Source organism: Myripristis murdjan, chromosome 21 (assembly GCF_902150065.1).
Source record: "Myripristis murdjan chromosome 21, fMyrMur1.1, whole genome shotgun sequence".
NCBI lineage: Eukaryota > Metazoa > Chordata > Actinopteri > Holocentriformes > Holocentridae > Myripristis > Myripristis murdjan.
The window spans coordinates 12,516,693-12,536,715 of NC_044000.1; the positions used below are offsets into that span (position 1 = coordinate 12,516,693).

The window sequence follows — 20,023 nt, forward strand, 5'->3', positions numbered from 1 at the left end:
ATTAGTCATCAGGAAGCCAGAGCAGCAATCAACTTTACTCATATATCACTGAAAGAAATGAGACATGAACAGAGTATAGTTCATGTTATTCACCTTTATTTAAACTCAAAGATCATTTAGGGCCGGGCTATATAATTATAGTAATTAAAAGATACAATATACAATGAGGTACCAAAGGGGAAGCAAGGGAGGGAGGGAAATATGGGGGAAGACACACACGTGCATACACGCATGCACACACACACATACAAAACAAACACACACTCTTACACTATTAGCCCTGATGGTTAGTGGTAATGGAGGACTACATCATGAGCACTCTTAGCAGTCAGTGAGAAAGGGGTGTGTGTGTGTGTGTGTGCATACATTTATGCATGTGCATGATACATATATATATATATATATATATATATATATATATACACACACACACACACACACACACACACACAGAGAGAGAGAGAGAGAGAGATGTAAATAATTTGATTTAAGTGAGGGAGAGGAGAGGGAGCTTGATATGAGCTTTGCCTCCATAAATAAGCCAGGCATTAGATGCTGTTACTTTTTACAACTTGCATTACAGTGACTAATGGATATGAAATGAAACAGACTCCCTCTCTCTCTCACTCTCACACCCTCTTTCTCTCTCTCTCTCTCTCTCGCTCTCACACCCTCTTTCTCTCTCTCTCTCTCTCTCTCTCTCTCTCTCTCTCTCTCTCTCTCTCTGCCTTTTTCTCTCGCTTTTTTTTCCCTAGCACTTCCAGGAAAATCTATTGACAGTCATTCCGTATTTAAAAGCACACAGACACACAAACACACTCATTGCTCATGTGTGCACACACGTACATACACACACACATGCACACACATACACAGAGGAATCCTTCCATACATTTTGTGTAATGTGTGATTTTTTTTTTTTTTGTGAAAGATAGAAAGGCAATAAAACAAACAAACAAACAAAGATTCAGTGTGTCCATAAGCTTTCTGATTGCAGTAGTAGGCAGTTGTGATGTGAATAAGTCATTGCAGTGAATCATCTGTTGTTTTCAATGGATGAAAATGCCTGGAGGTACGTTGAGGTTGAAAAGAAACAATGCAAACATACTGTATCTTCAGGTCTACAGTTAAGTTTATTAAAAAATACGTAGTTTTCTTAGAGTAGCTTTGGCACAAACTTGTCTCCAATTACAAGTGCTGACCGAAGTGTCTCAGTGCATAGAAAAAGTATTTTATCGGTGTCATGCTAAAATGCAATATGCATCTCCTCAGGCTCTTTAATGACTTAAATCAAATGATCTTACACACTGTGTTTAAATTTGTTATTTTATGAGGCATCATCAGTAGTTTGAATTTGACTTGACATTTTCTGAAGGTGTTGCCAGTTGTCCATTACAGTAAAGCAAAATCAAACCGTAGACGTCATGACTGACGTGTTAAGTTCTGTCTTGCGTTTGTGGGTGCGTCAGGGTGAAAGGGGCCTTCTTTGTTGGATGAGAAAATCTGCACTATTGATCGGGGCTTTGGGAAACTTCTTGGAAGCAATCAAGAGGTGCCAGATTGATTGACTGGATGATTGATTCATTCATTGAGAAGTCACTCGACTGGATTGGAAGGCCAAGTAATGGGATCTTAATCTGAGTATTGATCACTTTGTATCTTCTGCAATTTGTCTTGCAGAAGATGTTGGTGATGCTTGCAGCACCGGGTCAAATAGAGTGCAGCTCTTCCTCTTCACAAGCCTTAAAGCAGTGGCAGCCGTGCACCCTCCAGCAACAGGACAGCAGAGGGAATTAGTGATGGAGGCAGTTACTTTGCATTTGCTCAACATTACCACAGTGTACCTGTCTCTCTTGGCAAAGTACAAAGCTAAGAAAATGGCTTGAATACATTTGTAAACTGAAGAAAGGTGTAGTATTGATGTGAAACTTTAGAAGTCCATAAAATAAAATCGGGCATCCGCTTTACACCATTAAACTCAACCATCCAATCAAACTGGCTAGATTATATATTCCTTCTTAATTGGTTTTAGTGTTGATTTGCCCTTTGAAATAAATCAAACGTTCACAGCTCTCATCATGTCCACCTTTGTCCACCATCTAATCACCATTCAATACCATGGATCACTAAGCACCAATGATGTCTGAGAAAGTGGTAATGATGCACTGAAACACATGGTACACACGCACTTCATTCACAACACATCAATAATAACCTCCGTGACCTCTATGTGCTGAGAAACAATGCAGCCTTGCCCTGTCAGAACCCATCAAACTCCTTCAGCCCTCGCCCTCATGCACACACACACACACACACACACACACACACACCTGCAAACACACACTCATTCATTTATTCGTTGTTTTGCACACACAAAATGCAAACACACAGTTCTCTCTCTGTCTTGCATGCACGTAAACACAACTTAATGAACCTATGCTGAGGGGAGGAGTCTGTGTGTGTGTGTGTGTGTGTGTATGGGAGGGGGCTGAAGTAGCACATTGCAGCTTAATTTATTTATTACTGCTTGAGCCATGTCAGGGAAATAAGAGATGAAATCACATGGAGTATATTTAACAATGCAACTTTTCTTACTGTATATGTATTAAAGGAACTGTTCACCCAAAATACAAAACAACAACAAAAACAGTTTTCCATTGTTTTTCACCAGGAAATTGTTCCCAATGTTCTACTCACCCCCAAAGGCTGTGTGTTATGCTTGGTATCCATGTCAATATTTTTGGAAAAAGCTGTTGCTGTTGAGTTTTTTGTGTGTATTTTTTTTTTTTTTTTCTGGAACCTATCCCATCTTGCACTGTGTAGAAAGCACTGAAACATCTTTGATTGGTCACCGTCACAAGGTTAACAGACAGACACACACATTCATACCTCTGAGCATTTTAGAGCGTCCGGCCTGTCTGATCTTTATGTCTATCAACCGTGGCACCTGGAGGAAATCCACAGGAAAGTTGGAAAAACATGGAAAACGCCACACAGAAAGGGTCAAGAAATTAACTTGAGTTCTTCTTGTTGTGAAGTCAATGAGACATTACACTGCCCCTTAAAACTGTGATTTAAAACTTTTCCCTATTGAAGGCTATAATGATGATGGTGATACATGACTGTCACAAATTGTTACAAACTGTCAGGCTGATACAATGAATGATCTGCTTTGTACATTCACCTAATCCAGATTAATAGCTCCTGTATTGCCCACAAAGGCTTGCGTAGTTCAGGATTATTGGTTTAGACATAGACATGACAAGTTTAGGCCAATGTACTGAAATAGAATAGAATAGAATAGAATAGAATAGAATAAACTCTGATTCTCACTGATACTCTGTATTATAAAGGATCAAGAGAGGAGATTTTCACTCTCTCCGTCACTCTCCCTCTCTCTCTCTCTCTCTCTCTCTCTCTCTCTCTCGTTCTCACACATGCACACACACACACACACACACACACACACACACATGCATGCACGCACACGCACACTTCAATTGCCTCCTGCCTGTTTCCATGGAGACAGTAGTGAGCTGTTTCACTCCAGTGGGATCAGACCCTCTGACTTGATCTTTTTCTGTAGATGGAAGATCACACACACACACACACACACACACACACACACACACACACACACACACACACACAAACACACACAGCATATAACTTTATTTTACTAGACCAGTAGCAATACAGTACATTGTATATGGTATATAGTGTGTTCACAATATGATATATATAACACAGACATGCTCATTATTTGTACATCATGTGTGTAATATAACTCTGCATCTGACATGTGGAATAACAACTCTCAGGTTAAATCTCTCTCTCAAGCCCATAGATCTTCTGCCCTGCAGCAGGATAGACAGCTGTCTACAGTGTGCTCTTAAAATACATGTAGGATTTCAGGCAGAGGATACATTTTATTTGATGTCTTCAACTGCATTTGTAAATCTCGCCAATATTTTTACCACTCCGCTAGTTTCTCATGGAGAGTACTGACCGCAGCCAACATATTTGTCATACAGTTGCTAAACACTGCATTGCTGAATAAGCAGCATGGACTGAATGATGACTGTTTGAACCTGGGTCACTGAAGGACAATAACCACTATATCACTGGGCTATAATGCACTTCATGAACTTTATATACAGTATGCAAAATCTGAATACATATATAGCACGGTCAGTGTGTGTAAAAGGGTTTATTCTATTTATTTGTAACACCAAAACAGTGTTTAGACAAGCACCAACTACAGGAAACAAGCTGTTTTACACACCAGAAAAAAAATACACTTAGCTAATTACATGAGACAACAAATACAGATAGGGGATAAATAGATTATAGGTTTCTTGTGTCCACTCTGTCTTCCTACTGAGATAACAGAGGCCAAAATAAATTGGAAATCTTACACAGGAAAGGTATCCTGTGTAAGATTTCCATTTAAGGCCATTACTTCCTCTATATTTCTGCATCAGAGTCCAGTGTACAGTTCTACGAATTCAACACAATATCAGCTGTGGCAGTGGCAGCACAGTCCACACTGACCTACATTTTTGTCATTGCAATTATGGCAGTAAATATAAACTCAGCTACATTAAGTTTTCTCATTTGTAGCTTCAGCAAACTGCTTAACTTTCACTTCCTCATCCACCACTACAACCACTGCACCATGCACCCAGTGACTGCCTGGAAATCACTTCTTGTGTACCTGGTACCAGCTTTCATTTGCATCCTGTGCATAAGCCCCAGCCTCAGCTACACCATTAAAGTTTAATAATGGCTCACAGGCGTTTCGACACGTATCGAGCTCCGCGAAGGAACACACATCATTACGGCCCAGCACCTGCACATGTGCTCAGCCCTTCTCTCATTCTGGAATCAATGTTGGATTGTGTGTGCGTGTGTGTGTGTGTGTGTGTGTGTGTGTGTGTGTGTAGGGCTGTACAGGAGAAGAGTGATACACATAAGCACAGACGTGCACGCCCACACACGCGCTCCACAATTACTGCCATTATGAGCTGAGGCCAGGGTCTCTAGGATGAATGGGAAAATAACAACAGGGCTGTAATGAAGAGATCCCATCTATTTATCCACCCACAGACGAGATGACAGCAGCGGTGTGGGACAGAGGTGTGGGGCAGACCTGCTGCCTCTCTTTTCTTTTTTTTTTTTTTTTTAAATTCTCTCCTGTTTTATTCCATCCAGCTCAGATAAAATCTATTTAGCTGTGTTTTTGTTTTTTCACAACACTGTTCTACCTTCCCTTTTCTGTTTTAATCCACTCTATTATTATGCAATAATGTAACATGGTGTAGACATGGATAGGCATTAAGTGTGCCATTTGGTGAGCACTTTAATCCAAAGTGCAGAAGGCAAAACTGCTATCACACATTTCTATTCTATTCTATTCTATTCTATTCTATTCTATTCTATTCTATTCTATGCTGAGTTTTGAGGAGACAGGTAAAGCTGGAGGAGAGGTTGCAGGTATACGCCCCCTGGTGGTCGGTAGCCTGTATCAGCTCATATTTTCTACAATGGCAAAATACCAAACCGCAAATACATGACAGGGTGGTGAACCATACAAGCCCAAATAGCGACATTTCTCAGTAAAGAATAATATTTATTAAAACACTATTCTCAAGTCACATGGGAAAATTTGAATATATTATCTACCGTCAGTACTATAAAACCACGTTGGCGTAAAACTGTCGTGCTGAGCTGCTTTACGGCGCTGATTGTGTCTCATAACAGTGTGGCGCCGTATGCTCGGCTGTCCTTGCAGTGATGTGCAGAGCCTGTGAGTTTACTAACATACTTTTGCACTTAATTATTGTTGTTTAGCAAAGACGAAACTCGTTTTTATCGCAGTTCACGTAGTGTTATTGTCATAATAGACACTGAAGTAGAGTAAATAGTCATTACGAACTGGGTCGGTGGCTGTACATTGTGTAACATGAAGTGATAACCTCCATGAAGCTCAACGACAGTCACTTACTGTAATGTTAAAGTGAACCAGTCAGCCAGCGAATGAATTAATTGTCTTCTTACTTGAATATGAATTAGTTTTACAGACAAGTCAGACTTTCTACATGTCTCTCTCTTGTAGGTGCATGATTTAATTTTTTTTACAGTAGTGGTAGTGGTGTTTCCTTATGTGAGAATTATTATGAAGAATTTGCAGGTTGATGTTTAGATGCCCACAGGTAGAGGTGGGCATATTCTACCTATGTGCAGGCTATGACTGATAATAAGACATGGCTTATTATTTTTGAGTTATATGAGTGTGAATTGGAATATGATGATATTTTTAAAATAGGGGAAACATAATTTCCCTCATTGTTATTATAAAAACAGCCTGTCTTTGACCTGCAGGCCTAATGGCATGCTTATTATTATACTCTTTGCCTCCTTCATAGATGACACCTGTTGAAGTCCACAACGCCTGACAGACACAAATTCAGTCTGTACATAAGGGAAAAAAAAAAATCTCACAACATGGCGTCTCCCTTCCTCAAGTATGCGGTGCTGCTCCAGAAGTACCGCACGCCGCTGCTCATTGCGAGCTGTGGCGGGGTCTTCGCAGCCAACATGTTCTACCATGTCTTCCCCGACATGTCGTACCGGCAGCTCTACCAAGCCTGGCACAAGGGAGAGCCGGTCACCCTGTCTGAAAAACTGGAGGTTGTCTTTCAGCAGGTAATATATGCGTGTGTGTGATCGTGATAGTGTAATAGTTTTGATGTTTTATTTGTTTCTTCACTGCTTTCCCCCTTTTTTCAAGGTTTGCAAGAAGGTAAATTTAATTAGACATTTATGGTGCAATGAAACCTTTAGTAAACCCCCCCTGAAGATTGCTTCTGTCACATCCAGTGGATTATTAAAAAGTGCTACCACATGTTATAAATATTAACATTGTGGAGGGAGCGGTATATCATGGTTAGTGACACCAGTGTGATTTCCCTAATAGTATCAGATGCTGAATTAAAGTACAAGCTTCTGGCTTTTATTTTGGCCCTCCACCAACAAGTACTGACTTCCGATTTGCAAAGCAATAAACATTCATGGTTCATTTCATTCACAGCTCAAGGAGAAGTGATAGAGTTACAGGATACAAGTTTGTGTAGTTCAGTTATTAGAATCGATTGAGTGCCTCTGATGCAATCACTACTGGAAACAGATGTATAAAATACATTATTGACTTGTTTGTTGTTATTGTTCATAGGTGTTGAGGGACTATGGCATCAGCTCACCCAACAATTTCTCTGCTTTCGCCTCCTTTGGATTCCATCCAGTTGGGGCTGGTGTCCCGTGGCTTCCTTCTGGGGCTCAGATTGGCATCCCAGCCAACTTCAACAGTACTACTGATGACACAGGCGGGATCACAAACCGCACCATTTTCATCAATGGGAAAACAGTGGAGTGGGACAGTGATTCTGGCCTCGCTCTGAAGGAGGCGTTAGTGTTTTCCCCTGAGGCACAGAAGTTTGCCATAGCGCGAGAGGTGGCCCGCCTGGAGTCCGGAGGGCCCATTGTCAGTGCTGCTGTCGCCCCGTTTTGTCTTGGTGGAGTCTGGGTGTACAGTGTGCTTCTGAAGCAGGTGTTTGGGCTCCATGCAGGGCCCGTGCTGCTCCGCGGGGCCGTGAACATTCTGGCATTGGGACTCGGTGCCGTGTCCTACTTCCTTACCTCGGACACCGTCAGCCAATGGATGGACTACAGCTCAGACAGGCGTGCGGCAGGAGTGTCCCACAACTATGCCAAGGGAGGGGTGGAGTTCTACGATAAGATCCTGTCCAGGAACAAGACACTGCGCTCTCTGATGGGGCCAAAGGGAGAGGAGATGTACGCGCCCAGTGGCAACTTGTTCCCAGCCCACCTTCTCCAGTTGAAACACGCACCCTACACCTCCAGGAGGGAGGGCATCCTCAGTCTGCTGAAAGAGGAGAAAGCATGAACGTTGACAGGGTGGGGGGGGCTGTTGTGTTGAACATTCAGTTGGATGTCTTCAATGGGCCTCATCTGAGCTAATGTAATGGTCTGATTTATATGTATGACTGTAAAAGACAGTTATAATGTGGTAGCAGTGAGAGGATTTGTGAGCTCTTTTCTCGAGACATTTTGAGTTTGTTAAAAGTTTAGGAATCTGCAAAAGACTGAAGCAGACAACCTTTTTCATGACAAAGATTTCAAAGTGCATGATGCAAAACTCCCAAAGGTCAGTTGAAGCAAGGACTATTAAGAAGTTAAAAAGTGCTTTAACATGTTAATTCATGGATGTGGAATAGGCGCATACTTTGATTTTTGAGTCTGATTCTCAGCTTTGGCCTACTCACTGATCAATTACGTGCTTATTCCACATCTTTATTAGTTGAGTCTCAATGGTCCTCACTCCAGTCAACCCATGGCAATTTTGTATTGTGCACCATTAAACACTGTCTGAGGTTTACCTCTTGGTTTACTTGCCAAGGGCTGATGAACTAACTAAAATGTACCTCAATAATTTTTACTGGCCAAAACAAGAAATATATATTTTTCATATAAGTACTTCACTTGACTCTTTCTCTGCTGTTTTGTATATTGTATTTTATTCATAAGGAAGGAATGATTACAAGACAGCATTTTGAGATGTTGAATGTTGTTAATTAAAAGTTGGTAGCATGACTGATGACTTATTTATCTGCTCAAATCCATTTTTGACAGCATTTGGTGCATTGTATGTTCTAATTTGACTCCACGGTATAAATAAACATATGACATAACATATATTGCAAGCTATTGTCATGAAGAATCAAATCTCATAGCTGTCGGAGCCAGATATTGCAACATATACTGTCTGTTAAGAAAGTGAAATACTGTACACCGTTGAGAATAACCCTGAAATCCTCTTCTGCTGCTCTGCTTCTAAAATCAGCACACCGGTTTTCAAAAATGATGTGGAGGAACCACAAAATACAATAGTACAAAAACAACAAATAGTCGTCCTGTCATGTATTTATCAATTGCCTTAAATTCCTAAACTTGTTAAAGGCTTTCCTTCTATTTTAGCACTCAGCTGCTCAGCCAAAAGTTTGTGCCGTATAAAGTGTTGTGTGCCCATCGTTATTAAAGGCAGGTCAAAACTTTGACATAGAACATATATTTTGGATTTTTATGTGGTGGTCTAGCACTTCAAAGCACTGTATTAGTTGTATTTACAGTGTAAATATGGAAGTGCAAGCCACAACAAAGCAGTGTACTGCACCGTCCTACAAGCAGTCGTACATAATGTCCACACGTGCACGCTGAAAGCAGACATCACAGTGCAAAACTGTGGTTTTCCCACCACACCTCTACCAAACCTCCATCTGTCTCTGCCCCTCCCTCTTTCATTTCTATTCTCATTTTCTCGTCTTCATATCACTAAGTCCCGATTATTCTTATAAACGATAAGCAGAGGCACTCTTTAGAGCTTTTAAGGTCACAAAATATCTTTATAGTATCTTTACGGAGAATAGTACTCAGTACCCACACATCATTCCCCTGACCTTAGATAATTTGATTTGTGATAGTAATCTTAATACCCAGCTTATTGGGACTCATAGCGCTCAGGTTCCCCTAGGTTGTCTGTCTGCATATTAATGAGGTTCAGATATGGTGTTTTAATTACATCTCTAGTCTTGTACCCTGTGGGCCAAACCAAATATAGAAGCATGTAATTAACGCTGTCGCAGACAGATATACACTGATGCTTTTACATTGCTGTGTTAAGGTAGACTGTGTCATAGATGTAGGTACAAAAATGAAATCCAGAGTACTGTGTGTGTCTTTGGGGCTGATGAATGCATTCATTAAAGGAGAGGAGAAGGTACACGTGATAGAGTCTGTATATAGAGAGTAAGCTAAGTCAACACAAAGGAGTAGGGAGAATGTTAGTCATCAAGACTGCCTGGGTTCAACCCACTCTGACAGCACGCATCGTTCCTGCCATAGTGTCCTTGAGCAAGACGCTGAATCCCTATCAACTCCATGGTTATGTAGCTGGCTCTGTTTTGACATTCTACAATCTTATAAACTGAAATTCTTCAAATGCATGAGCCATTATGTTAGCATGACTTTTTGTGTTTGGTCTCCCACAGTAATCCCCTTACCACCAATTCATACGGTTTTAAAAGGGATGAACCCTAGCATTTGCCTCCATACCCAGCTGGAAAGTTGAGAATAAGCAACAAAACTTAGTTCATATCTTATTGAGATTTTAGACTATTTAAGTATTGCCAATCAACAAAGGCAAAAAAAAACAAAAAAACAAACAAACAAAAAAAACTTGAATTTGCAGGCCTATCTTTCCATTTCCCTGACTACAAAGTGGATTTTGGGGATAAGTCTCTCAACACTGGGCTCATTGTCTTGTTTTCACCACTTCACTTCATCTGCTGGCTCCCGTCAATGCTGCGCAGTGAGCTACAATGGGCCATTGTTTGCTGTATCAAAGGGAATTTCTTTTTCTAGCCACATGAGGTCAGCACAGCCCACATTACTGGTCCAGTCATTTGTTACACTCTCTTTTGCAGTGCTTTTGAAAGACAAGGCTCCATTTATGGCAGACTTTTTTTTTTCCAAGATTTTTTGATATTTCTTCTCTGCTAGACAGTGCACAGGTGTGAGTGGCAGGGACAGAGTGAGGGCATGACATGAAGTGAACACGTAAAACCTTTACATTCATCCTGGCATTTAATACAACCTAACCTGCTTAGCCACTACAAGGCTGTTGTTGCTGAAAATTCATGATGTGTCCCATTTTTCCTCTTACAGATCTGTAAAACATTAATCAGGTCCATAAGAAGAACATGTTTAGATGATGAGGTAGAGTATGGCAATCGTACTACATGTGCACGCCTTGTGCCCCCTCCTTTCAGCACTGAAGAGTAATGATCTAGTTATAATCAGATAAAGGTATGGATTGTTTACACCGAGTGAGGATGCAAGTAGAAACAGGGTAGTGGATGTGGGGACTTATGCCTGCAGGTTGCAAAAGCTGGACTGTGAAATATGGGTTGCATTTGAAAACATGGGATAATCCATGAGACATGTTACAAAAAAACATACTAAACCAGTAGTAAGCTAATAGGTTTGTCATAGAGTGAATAATGGTGTTGGTGTGGTTGCACATTTGCAATTACAGGAGAAATTTCAACACAAAGCTCTTACTCATACAAGAGAAATCCAGATTACACACAGTGCCTGGTGTATGTCACAGCAGACAAGACAAACACGGACAAATATGCATTATGACTATTTCAGAGTATTGTGAAGGGGTAGAGTCAGAGTGACACTGAACAAAACAACTTCCCCTCATAATCACATTCTTTTGAAATACAAACAATGATTCTTGATTAATTTTGCCATTAATCCCCAAAGAAATTTGATTTGATTTGACATCATAATTTGTACTCCTGGGGACAATGTTCCTTTTCACAAATGAGTCACTGATTCCAAGTCATGAATATGCTATTTGAAATTACCTCTATGTGCGTGTGCGTGTGTGCGTGCGTGTGTGTGTGTGTGTGTGTGTGTGTGTGTGTGTGTGTGTGTGTGTGTGTGTGTGTGTGTGTGTGTGCTTGCATATATACGTGCTTATCAAAAATAGAGTATAATACCTACAGAATAGAAACTATGGCCTTAACAAGCAATCATTCTTGCTCTGAACCTTAGATTTGAACCAAATAAGCCCTGGTAGCAGCAATCTTTTTTGATTTCCTTGACAAAAAAAAATGTTTAACAGTGCTTAATACAACATTATAACCTACAGATACCACATTACAAGTTCTTATAGGAATATAATGGGGATTAAAAAGAGCGTATCTAAAGGTCATCATAATCTCACCATCGTTTACCACATACACACCTAAAGTCTCTTTTGAGAATGTTATGGGAAATATAATTAAAGAGATTTCTAGATTTGAGTTGTACAGCCGGGGAGCGCTCGGAGACAAATAGCGCGCCTCCCGCTCCGTGGCCCCGCCCCTGTGCACTGGGGTTGCGCCATTACGTTGCTATGCTGATAGCGCTGTGCTGCAAGGCAGGCGAGCAGCTGCAGAGAGACGAGAGAGCACTGACAACGGACGGGCTCAGCTTGGGGAAAGTCAGAGACGCAACATTTGTCTATTATGTAGTCTGCTCTGTGAAATTATTCTGCTCTAACGTGTACGCCGATCATATCTTCGCTTTTTGTACGCACGCGTGGGATTACATGTATGGTTTTCTCCGCCTGAAATGACTGCTGGTGCCTGTGTCTAGCCAATGGTTACTGTGGGGGCTCCTGTCGTGTGGATTATCCGTCGTCGCCGAGCGAGTCGCAGGGTCGAGCCCGGAGGAGGCCCCGCTCTGCTGGATGTATGTGAAGCAGCACCAGGCTCCAAGAACTGATGAAGACCATGATGATGCTCAGGTTTCCTCGGCAGTGGGTGAACTGAGCTTGGATGTTCAGGCTATATCACCCCGACATAAACCATTTCCTCCTACAGCAAAATTATATTCCTTAAAAACTGGACGCCCCTGGAGCAGTTTATGACGGTAAGGAGACACACAGGCCACCAGTTTCACAGGCAGCTGACGTTAGCTAGCTAGCTTAGCACTGTCACTTTTATCCAAGTTTCCCCTCGCGCAGCTAAGATAGCTAACGTTAGAATTGCAAAATAACATTGTGATGAGGTCGCATTAAATGGCCATTTTTGCAGTTCACACATGGGCACGCTTGAACGGGATTTTGTTGTAAGTCGTGGAAAGCTATAATGGAAATTTTAATGAGTAACCTTACTAGCCACTGGTTGTGTAGCTTGCCTGTTAGCTAGCTGGTACTTAGCCCATTCAATACCTCAGCTTACTTTATGCATCTCCGGAGCAGCAGCTAATATATATTGTGCGCAACGTCGATATGCATTTAAACTCTTAGTACACGCGTCCGAGTCGTGAGGAACTTTATTTAGCATTCCCGTTGTCGATTTATGTCGTTAAATAGTCCAAACCCTGCTCCATTCATGGTGTAATAAGTCCTGCCACTGTATTATACTCTACACGGCGTTCAGTGTGGTGGTATGAAACGATACGGCGTCATTTTACCTACAACGCTTTGAAGATGATATTGCCTTTATCATGTGCAATAGTCATTAATGAGGGTGATTCGTGTTGCCACATTCCAGGCATTTTTCAAACGCAACTCTGGCTTGTTTGACTGAGCTAATGGCTTTCCCATAGCAAGCTCTCAGCGGTAAATACGCCTTGCAAATACCCATTCTTGAAGATATTGCTGTGGGTTTATTACTTGCTACGTATCACTGAGGCACTGTTAGCTGCAAATGCTCAGCTTGTGCATATCACATTCTGGAAATGTCACACTGGAGGGCCTATTAAGAATATGCTTATCTTCATTGCGATATTGCGACCCTCTTTTAGTAGCATGCATCTCTAGCAGGATTAATTGCTCCATTAGGAGGAAAATATCCAAACAAGCTCGGGTCCGCTGGCCAAAACCTGTTAACTACGTGGTTCATTATGGATGTGAGGTTTAGCTGTGATGAAGCGTCCTCTTTTTTCTCGATGACGTAATCCCCCACCATCCGTGCCACATCTTTTGGGTCGCAGTCGGTTTCTTGCTGCTTGCCGCCTGCCAGTCGGCTGCTGCTGCTGCTCAGATCATATGGACGCTGCTCTCCCATGTTTGTCTTGCCTGCCTTTCTTCGGTGCAGGCGGACAGAGGAGTCGAGGCATGAGATTTAGACTCAGAATCCTTTCTAAATCTGGGATCTCAGTGCAGGGAAGCAAGGGATTGAATTTAAATTCTGCGAATGCCGAGGTGCCGGATTCAGATTTCTAAGTGTGCTCCAAGGCTAGTAGTTACCTCCTGTAAGAGTGGTCCATCCAGGGATCCCCAGGGGTCCTTGATGGGATCCCAGCCCCTCCCTCCATCCTCATAAAATCAAAAACAGTGTAATTCACTCTTGTGTTATTTATAAGATGAAGAGGAATGAGGGGATGTTGCTGCAATGACTGTTCTGATCAGAGTTACCGATATCAGCTCAGAATTAAAAGTTTTTATCTGACATTTTTGTCCTCACAGTTATTCTGTGACAGCTTTTTAACACTGTGTGGTGTCATTTTAAGTTTTCTGCATTTTTTGCACATTACTTGAAGTGTTTTGCTCCGCAACTCAGTTTTTCTGTATGGGATGCATGAACTTTGATGCTCGATACCTCAAAACTGCTCAAAATGCAGATGGAAACTTATCATTCTAAGATGTTTCTCCACCTACTGTATGTATAGTTTTCCAATTCTGTAGGAAACCATATACAACAGTACAGGTCTTATCAGACCCAGTGTATGAAATCTTAGGAAATATGAGTCTGTGGCTTAATGTGTATATATCTGAGGTGTCTCTCTGTGTTTGTGTGGGTGGATGGGTCGGTGGGGGCTGGATGAGATGTTGCAGAACTGCTGTTTGATACTGATGATTGCAGAGGCTGAACTATTTTACTTGGGAATTACTCCTGCCTTATATTTGGGACACAGGCCTAGGATGTTGATATCCAAACATATGTGCTAAATTCATGTTATTTAAGGATTATTTTGCACTTGGCTAGTCTGAAAATTACTTACCACATCCGTGTTAACTTGTTAAATCTTCTGTAAATCACTTTAACCTTTCTGGTCATTGGGGATACTGGTTTTTCAGTCAATTGCTGGCAGCTATTATTTACAGTGAAATATTTGTCAAATTGAGCTGAACTCTGGTCAGCATTTTCTTACTCGCTTCATTTAAGGACAAGAGCAGGAGTGGACAATCATGGCATATCATTTCCCCCTTCTCTGGTTGAAGGTTTGTCAATCAGTGAACCAAATATATTTGTTTTGAATGAAAACTATGTTCTTGCCTCATAAGGCACACAGTCGTCTATTCCTGCCAAGATAGATTTCAAAATAGTAAATTTGACCAATTCTGCTGCTTTTACTCTGCCAAATAAATGGTTACAGAGGATTTTTAAACTCTGATGTGTTCCACTTAAGTTTTTTGTTTGTTTGTTTGTTTTTTTGTTCCTGCTCACCTAAATGTAATGAAATGCACACTAAGCATAGTGATTGGGTGTGTTGTAATTACTGGTGTTGTGTGTTACAATGATAACTCGGACACTGTGTATTGAACTTGGATCACACTTGGCAGGTTGCTTGGTGGTCAGATCAGGATGTTCACAAGATTTTTTTTCAACGGTCAAGGTTAGGGTGGAACATTAAAGGTTGCCCTATGATAATACAAGGAACATACTGTATATACCAAAACATGAGGTGAAGGTGTAGCATCTCTCTGAGTGCATTTCTAGTTGTGAAAGTTATTTTTCCATTTCTTTAGCCATGTGAATTTTGACTTTTAGAGTGTCGTTGCCTCCCCTCAAGGCTTTATTGATAGTTTCCAGTATTTTCGCATTGCTTTTTGGATGTTATGTATCTTTTCTGCTCTTCCTTCCAAAAATCATGCTTCCTACGGGCAGTGACACCAACTAAATCTCTTTGAAAGAACAGAAAACTCTGTTACCTGCCAGATACCAGTCCTTTCAATAGAGGCGAGAGTGGGTTTTGATCAAGTTTTCAGCAGCTGAGCCAGATGCAAGGGCAGAGTGTGAGACACTGGGATATTATTAAAAGGAATCCTACCACCGAAAGCTGAAACAAGATAAGTGGCTGTGTTGCAGAGCTGTAATTCGCAACTCTGGGAATTACACAGATTATACATGTCTTCATAAATATTGTGCTGAAAAAAAATCCTGCATTGGGATTCAAATTTCTTTGATTTTTCCCCACCGAAACATCATGAAGTTCTGGGCTTCAGGAGAAGATGGACTCAGCTGGTGAAGAATAACTGGCCTGTGGCAAGGGCCCTGCTTTACTAGGCAGCACACCTGAACCTGCCTCCCCTATGGTGTACAACTGAAGTGTGTGTGTGTGTGTGTGAGAGAGAGGGAGAGAGAGAGGGAGAGAGAGAGGGAGAGAGAGAGGGAGAGAGAGAGGGAGAGAGAGAGGGATAGAGAGAGAGAGAGGGAGAGAAGTGAATAGAGAGGGATGGAACGATGAAGAGAGCGAGAGGACACAGGTGTGACAGGGGTAATGGGGATAAACTGCACCTGCTAGCACAGGGCAAGGCAATCCTGTGGGAGCAAGATAGGAGTTAGGTAATATCATTGGATCCCTGAAAGATGTGTTCATATATAACACTGGATATGGTGCGGAGGCTTGTTGTAATTTACCCTAACATTTACTTCCTACAATTCTTTGTCAACTAGGGAATGGTACTTTAATAGTTAATATCCTAATGAAGTTTATCATTTCTGTCATTTCCCTTCACCTTGACTCACAGTGTTACCTGTCTTCTGGCATAGCCTGCAGGTTTATGACAAGTCTGTAATACATGCATAACTGGTAGAAGAAATAGAGATGGTCAACAGTGCCTGTAGCAAGGTTAGTCACTAGCAACTAAAAAGAAAAAAAAAAGCGAATAACACAATTGACTTTAAGTAACAAGTGTGATTTTTAAGAAAAGATACATTTCATCATAACTGTTGATGAAATTGCTAATACACATTGCATCAAAACATTGCCAGTATGTTTTGATCTTTAGACTGTTTTAGAAGGGAGTTCTGTGAAGAGCATCCTCAGTATATCCTTGTGATTTAGCCTAGCTTCAGTTAAAATACACACAAATATAAAAGTGGCTAAAATCTTCAGAGTATCATTTATATTGGAATTATTTTCCTTAAAGTATGTCACAGTTTTCATTGGATGCCAGTTTATGCCCGCTTGTTAAAAATCTGTAGGAAATCTGTTAGTGTTTACCCTCTCCTAGATGATAGTCTGTTTGAGCCATCAGGGCAGAAGAAGCTGTTTAGGGAGAAATACTGCTATAATTTATTCAAAAGGCATTGAGATAATTCTGCTGTCTTGCCTGAGCCATAATTTGAATGTGTTGGTTGATGCAAGCATTAGGCTGTTTCATTAGTGTTAACTGAATGATATCACATAACTTATTCAGGTCTTTGACTACCAGTTCAAAAACACACCATTTCTTCAGGTGTTTTTCCGCAGATTGAGTATGTGCCAACAGGCAAAGATGGTAGCCTCTTGCTTTAACACCATGAAACCAGCTAAATAAAGATAAAGTTACCAAAGGCTGCTCAACTGCTCTGGCCATTTTAAAATGTTGGATGTGTATGCATACTGGGATGGGCTCGGAGGACATAGCTTAGTGCAAGGGAAAGTGAAGAACATACCCCCAGATATGTTGTGTTTGATATGAAAACACAGTCTCTACCCTAGTGGGGCTTAAAGAGGTCCTCTCCACTGAAGGTCCAATAGACCATAAAGTTTGCCTTTTTGTATTTAAGGCTTGTGTAAGAGCTTAATGTTGTATTTGCTTCGCTTAATTGTATCAGTCAGCTAGGCTGCCATCTTTATGCAGCCTGTTCAGAGTTACTGAAGTGAAGCCAAGTTAAGAAGCCCAACTGTCCTATTTAGACAAGATGAAGCAATGCCTTTAGCCTAGGTCTTTCTTTCTTTCTTTCTTGGTTTCTTTTTCTTCTCAGCATCTTCTAGGTTCTCCCTAGCTCTAACCCCTCTCTCTCTTTCTCATTCTCTCTCTTTTTCTTGGTTTTCTCATCTTCTCCTCTCCTTCTCTCTGTCTTTCTCTGACAGCTCATGTCTGGTTTCTCTCAATGTTTGAAAGGCACACCCCACCACTCAGCATGGTGCTCAGTAGTGCTGACAGCTTAGCATTGGTGTCAACTAACAGTCCTCGAAAGAAGACCTCTGCTTGGGTGTTGGAGGCAAGACACATTATGAGGCTTCAAAGATGCCAGTAATTGTGTAGCCCACATATGTAGGCTCGGTTTCATAGCCAGAAGCGATGGGGCAGGTCTGTTAATATTCGTGAACACTCACTGCTGTCACTGTATTTTAGTGTAACTGCAGAGTCTGCAGAGGGTGTATACCTCCACTCCATTCTCTAACAAGGATATTGTTAAGATTTTAGCCTGGAAAGATACTTGTTTGATGCAAAAGATTAATCATGTGCATCCTAATATCGAGTGGTATTTCCCTTTTAAGATCCTCCCTAGGATCCACCATTTTATTTGATTGAGACCACCCCCCCTCCTCCCCATGCCATCTACTGACTGTCAGTGACAGCCCTGTCAAAGAGCAGACTGTTCATGTTTAACCAAGAGGACCAGCTGCCTTCCATTCCATTATAACTCTTTGGAAGGCTCACAGTCCAGTTTGCAGTTGGGAAGTGCTGCAAGCAGAGCCAATGATAGACAGAGTTCAGCCATTACAGTTTGCAGTGGCTGCACTCCAACTCCATGGTTGTTGCTAAGTAACTTGTGATTCGGTGCCAACTGATTTTTAGAATGCATTTCACCAATGGCGATAGTAGATGGTATTGTTTCATAATTGTTGCCAATAATTCTTAGTTAAGAAAATCCCCCAAAATACAACCTTGCTCAACATGGCTCAGGCTTGCAGCATGGTCAGATCAGTGTCATTGTCTTGAGCAACAGTTCCCTCAGCCCGCTTGGCAGCCCTTAACCAAACCAGCCAAACAGGCAACCATTCACACAGCCATCCAGCCAGCTAGCTCTCAGACAGGCAGCTAGTTAGTGGTCTGTCGCTGGGGCGGATATGGCACAACTTTTTAGCAAAAATCTTCTCCAAAGCCCCAAACACAGCTGTGTTTACTCTCTGTGCTAGCTACCACGCCCACAGAGTGTCAGAATGAAGGCGCCGTGACGGATGTCGACTTCCAAAAGGAAAAATGATTGCAATATTAATAATGATACATTAGTTTGGATTGGTATCAGAGGAGTAATTGTATCATATTTATCCTTCTTCCAGATTTTTTTTTTTGCCTCACACAGTCAAATTATCACTCATAAAGGGAAGGAGAGGACTTATGTTTCCACTAGTCTAAAAAACTTTTAAGCTTGGACTTAAAATCATTACCAAAACCTTCCTATGAACAGCAGGACAAAAATAACAGTAGTCTTTTGAAATATGCATTGATGCTACTGGGGGAACGGCTGTAGTTGTCATGTATGAACAGACTACAGGTCTTTACTCTCATCAACATTGTCATTTCATTGTAAACCACTGCATTTGTTTATGTTTATAAGAATGTATGACCTAATTGTATGTATTACAAACCATTTATATCACATACAAAAACAAAACAAAAATACTCTAAGAATAGTATCTTTTTATGAAATGCAGGTTAGTAGTAGTTGTAGCTCTTACTCCAAAAATCTGGCTGAATGCCTTTGTTCCATTTTTAGATTTTTTTTTAGATGCAATATTGTCAGATCAGGGTCACCTCTTCCCTCCCCTCCCCTCCCCCCCCCCTCTCTTTTTTCCTCTCTCTCTCTCTCCCTTTCTCTCTCTCTCTCTGTATCTGTCTCTGTCCAGTGTTGGCGGATGTGGATCATGCATAACTAATCAGATGAAATTGCATATTATGGTAATGGTGTTCGCAGTTAGTGGGCAGTCGTAATGGTTTGATTAGCTGAAACAGCGTGTTAGCCAGCCAGAGAGAGGGGGAGAGGAGCCAGGGACAGGCTCACTCCCACCCACCCAGCCCCCACCTCATGCTGCTCCCAGCCCTAGGTTGATAAAACTGTGATTAGGCCTAAACAGTTGGACCTGCATCAAAGAAGCCATGCATAGAGGTGGGGAAACAGGGACACACAATTGCACACACATGAATTACACATATGCCTTGACATGCATAATAACAAATGCAGCCATGTTTCGGTCTGTGAAGAAGGGGTGTATGGGTCTCTGTGACACCAAGACAAATTTGGAGCCAGACAACAAAGAAATTGTGAAATTCGTGACAACCTCCTTATTTGAATCGTCCTGTCTTTCCTTTTTTTAGATAGAATGAAATGACCTTTTGAAAATAAACTGTCCTGGTCCCTTTTTTCTTGTAATCCTCATGGAA

The 20,023-nt window shown here is 41.4% G+C and overlaps 2 protein-coding genes across 3 annotated transcripts in view; both read left to right on the forward strand.

The window, feature by feature from the left end:
- The first annotated feature begins 5,663 nt into the window (after positions 1-5,663).
- On the forward strand, positions 5,664-8,985 carry tmem177 (transmembrane protein 177). Of its 2 annotated transcripts, none has more exons than XM_030081565.1 (3): positions 5,664-5,809; positions 6,429-6,708; positions 7,235-8,985. In XM_030081565.1, the coding sequence occupies exons 2-3, from the start codon at positions 6,508-6,510 to the stop codon at positions 7,964-7,966; spliced, it is 933 nt and encodes a 310-aa protein (XP_029937425.1). In that variant the 5' UTR covers positions 5,664-5,809; positions 6,429-6,507; the 3' UTR covers positions 7,967-8,985. The 2 variants fall into 2 exon arrangements, with proteins under 2 accessions (XP_029937425.1, XP_029937426.1); XM_030081566.1 differs by lacking the exon at positions 5,664-5,809 and adding an exon at positions 6,097-6,114.
- Positions 8,986-12,040: 3,055 nt separating this feature from the next.
- ptpn4a (protein tyrosine phosphatase non-receptor type 4a) overlaps positions 12,041-20,023 on the forward strand; it is an 88,985-nt gene continuing 81,002 nt past the window's right edge. The window contains exon 1 of the mRNA XM_030080164.1: positions 12,041-12,564. The gene's annotated coding sequence lies outside the window, so the exon portion shown is untranslated. The remainder of the gene's footprint in view (positions 12,565-20,023) is intronic.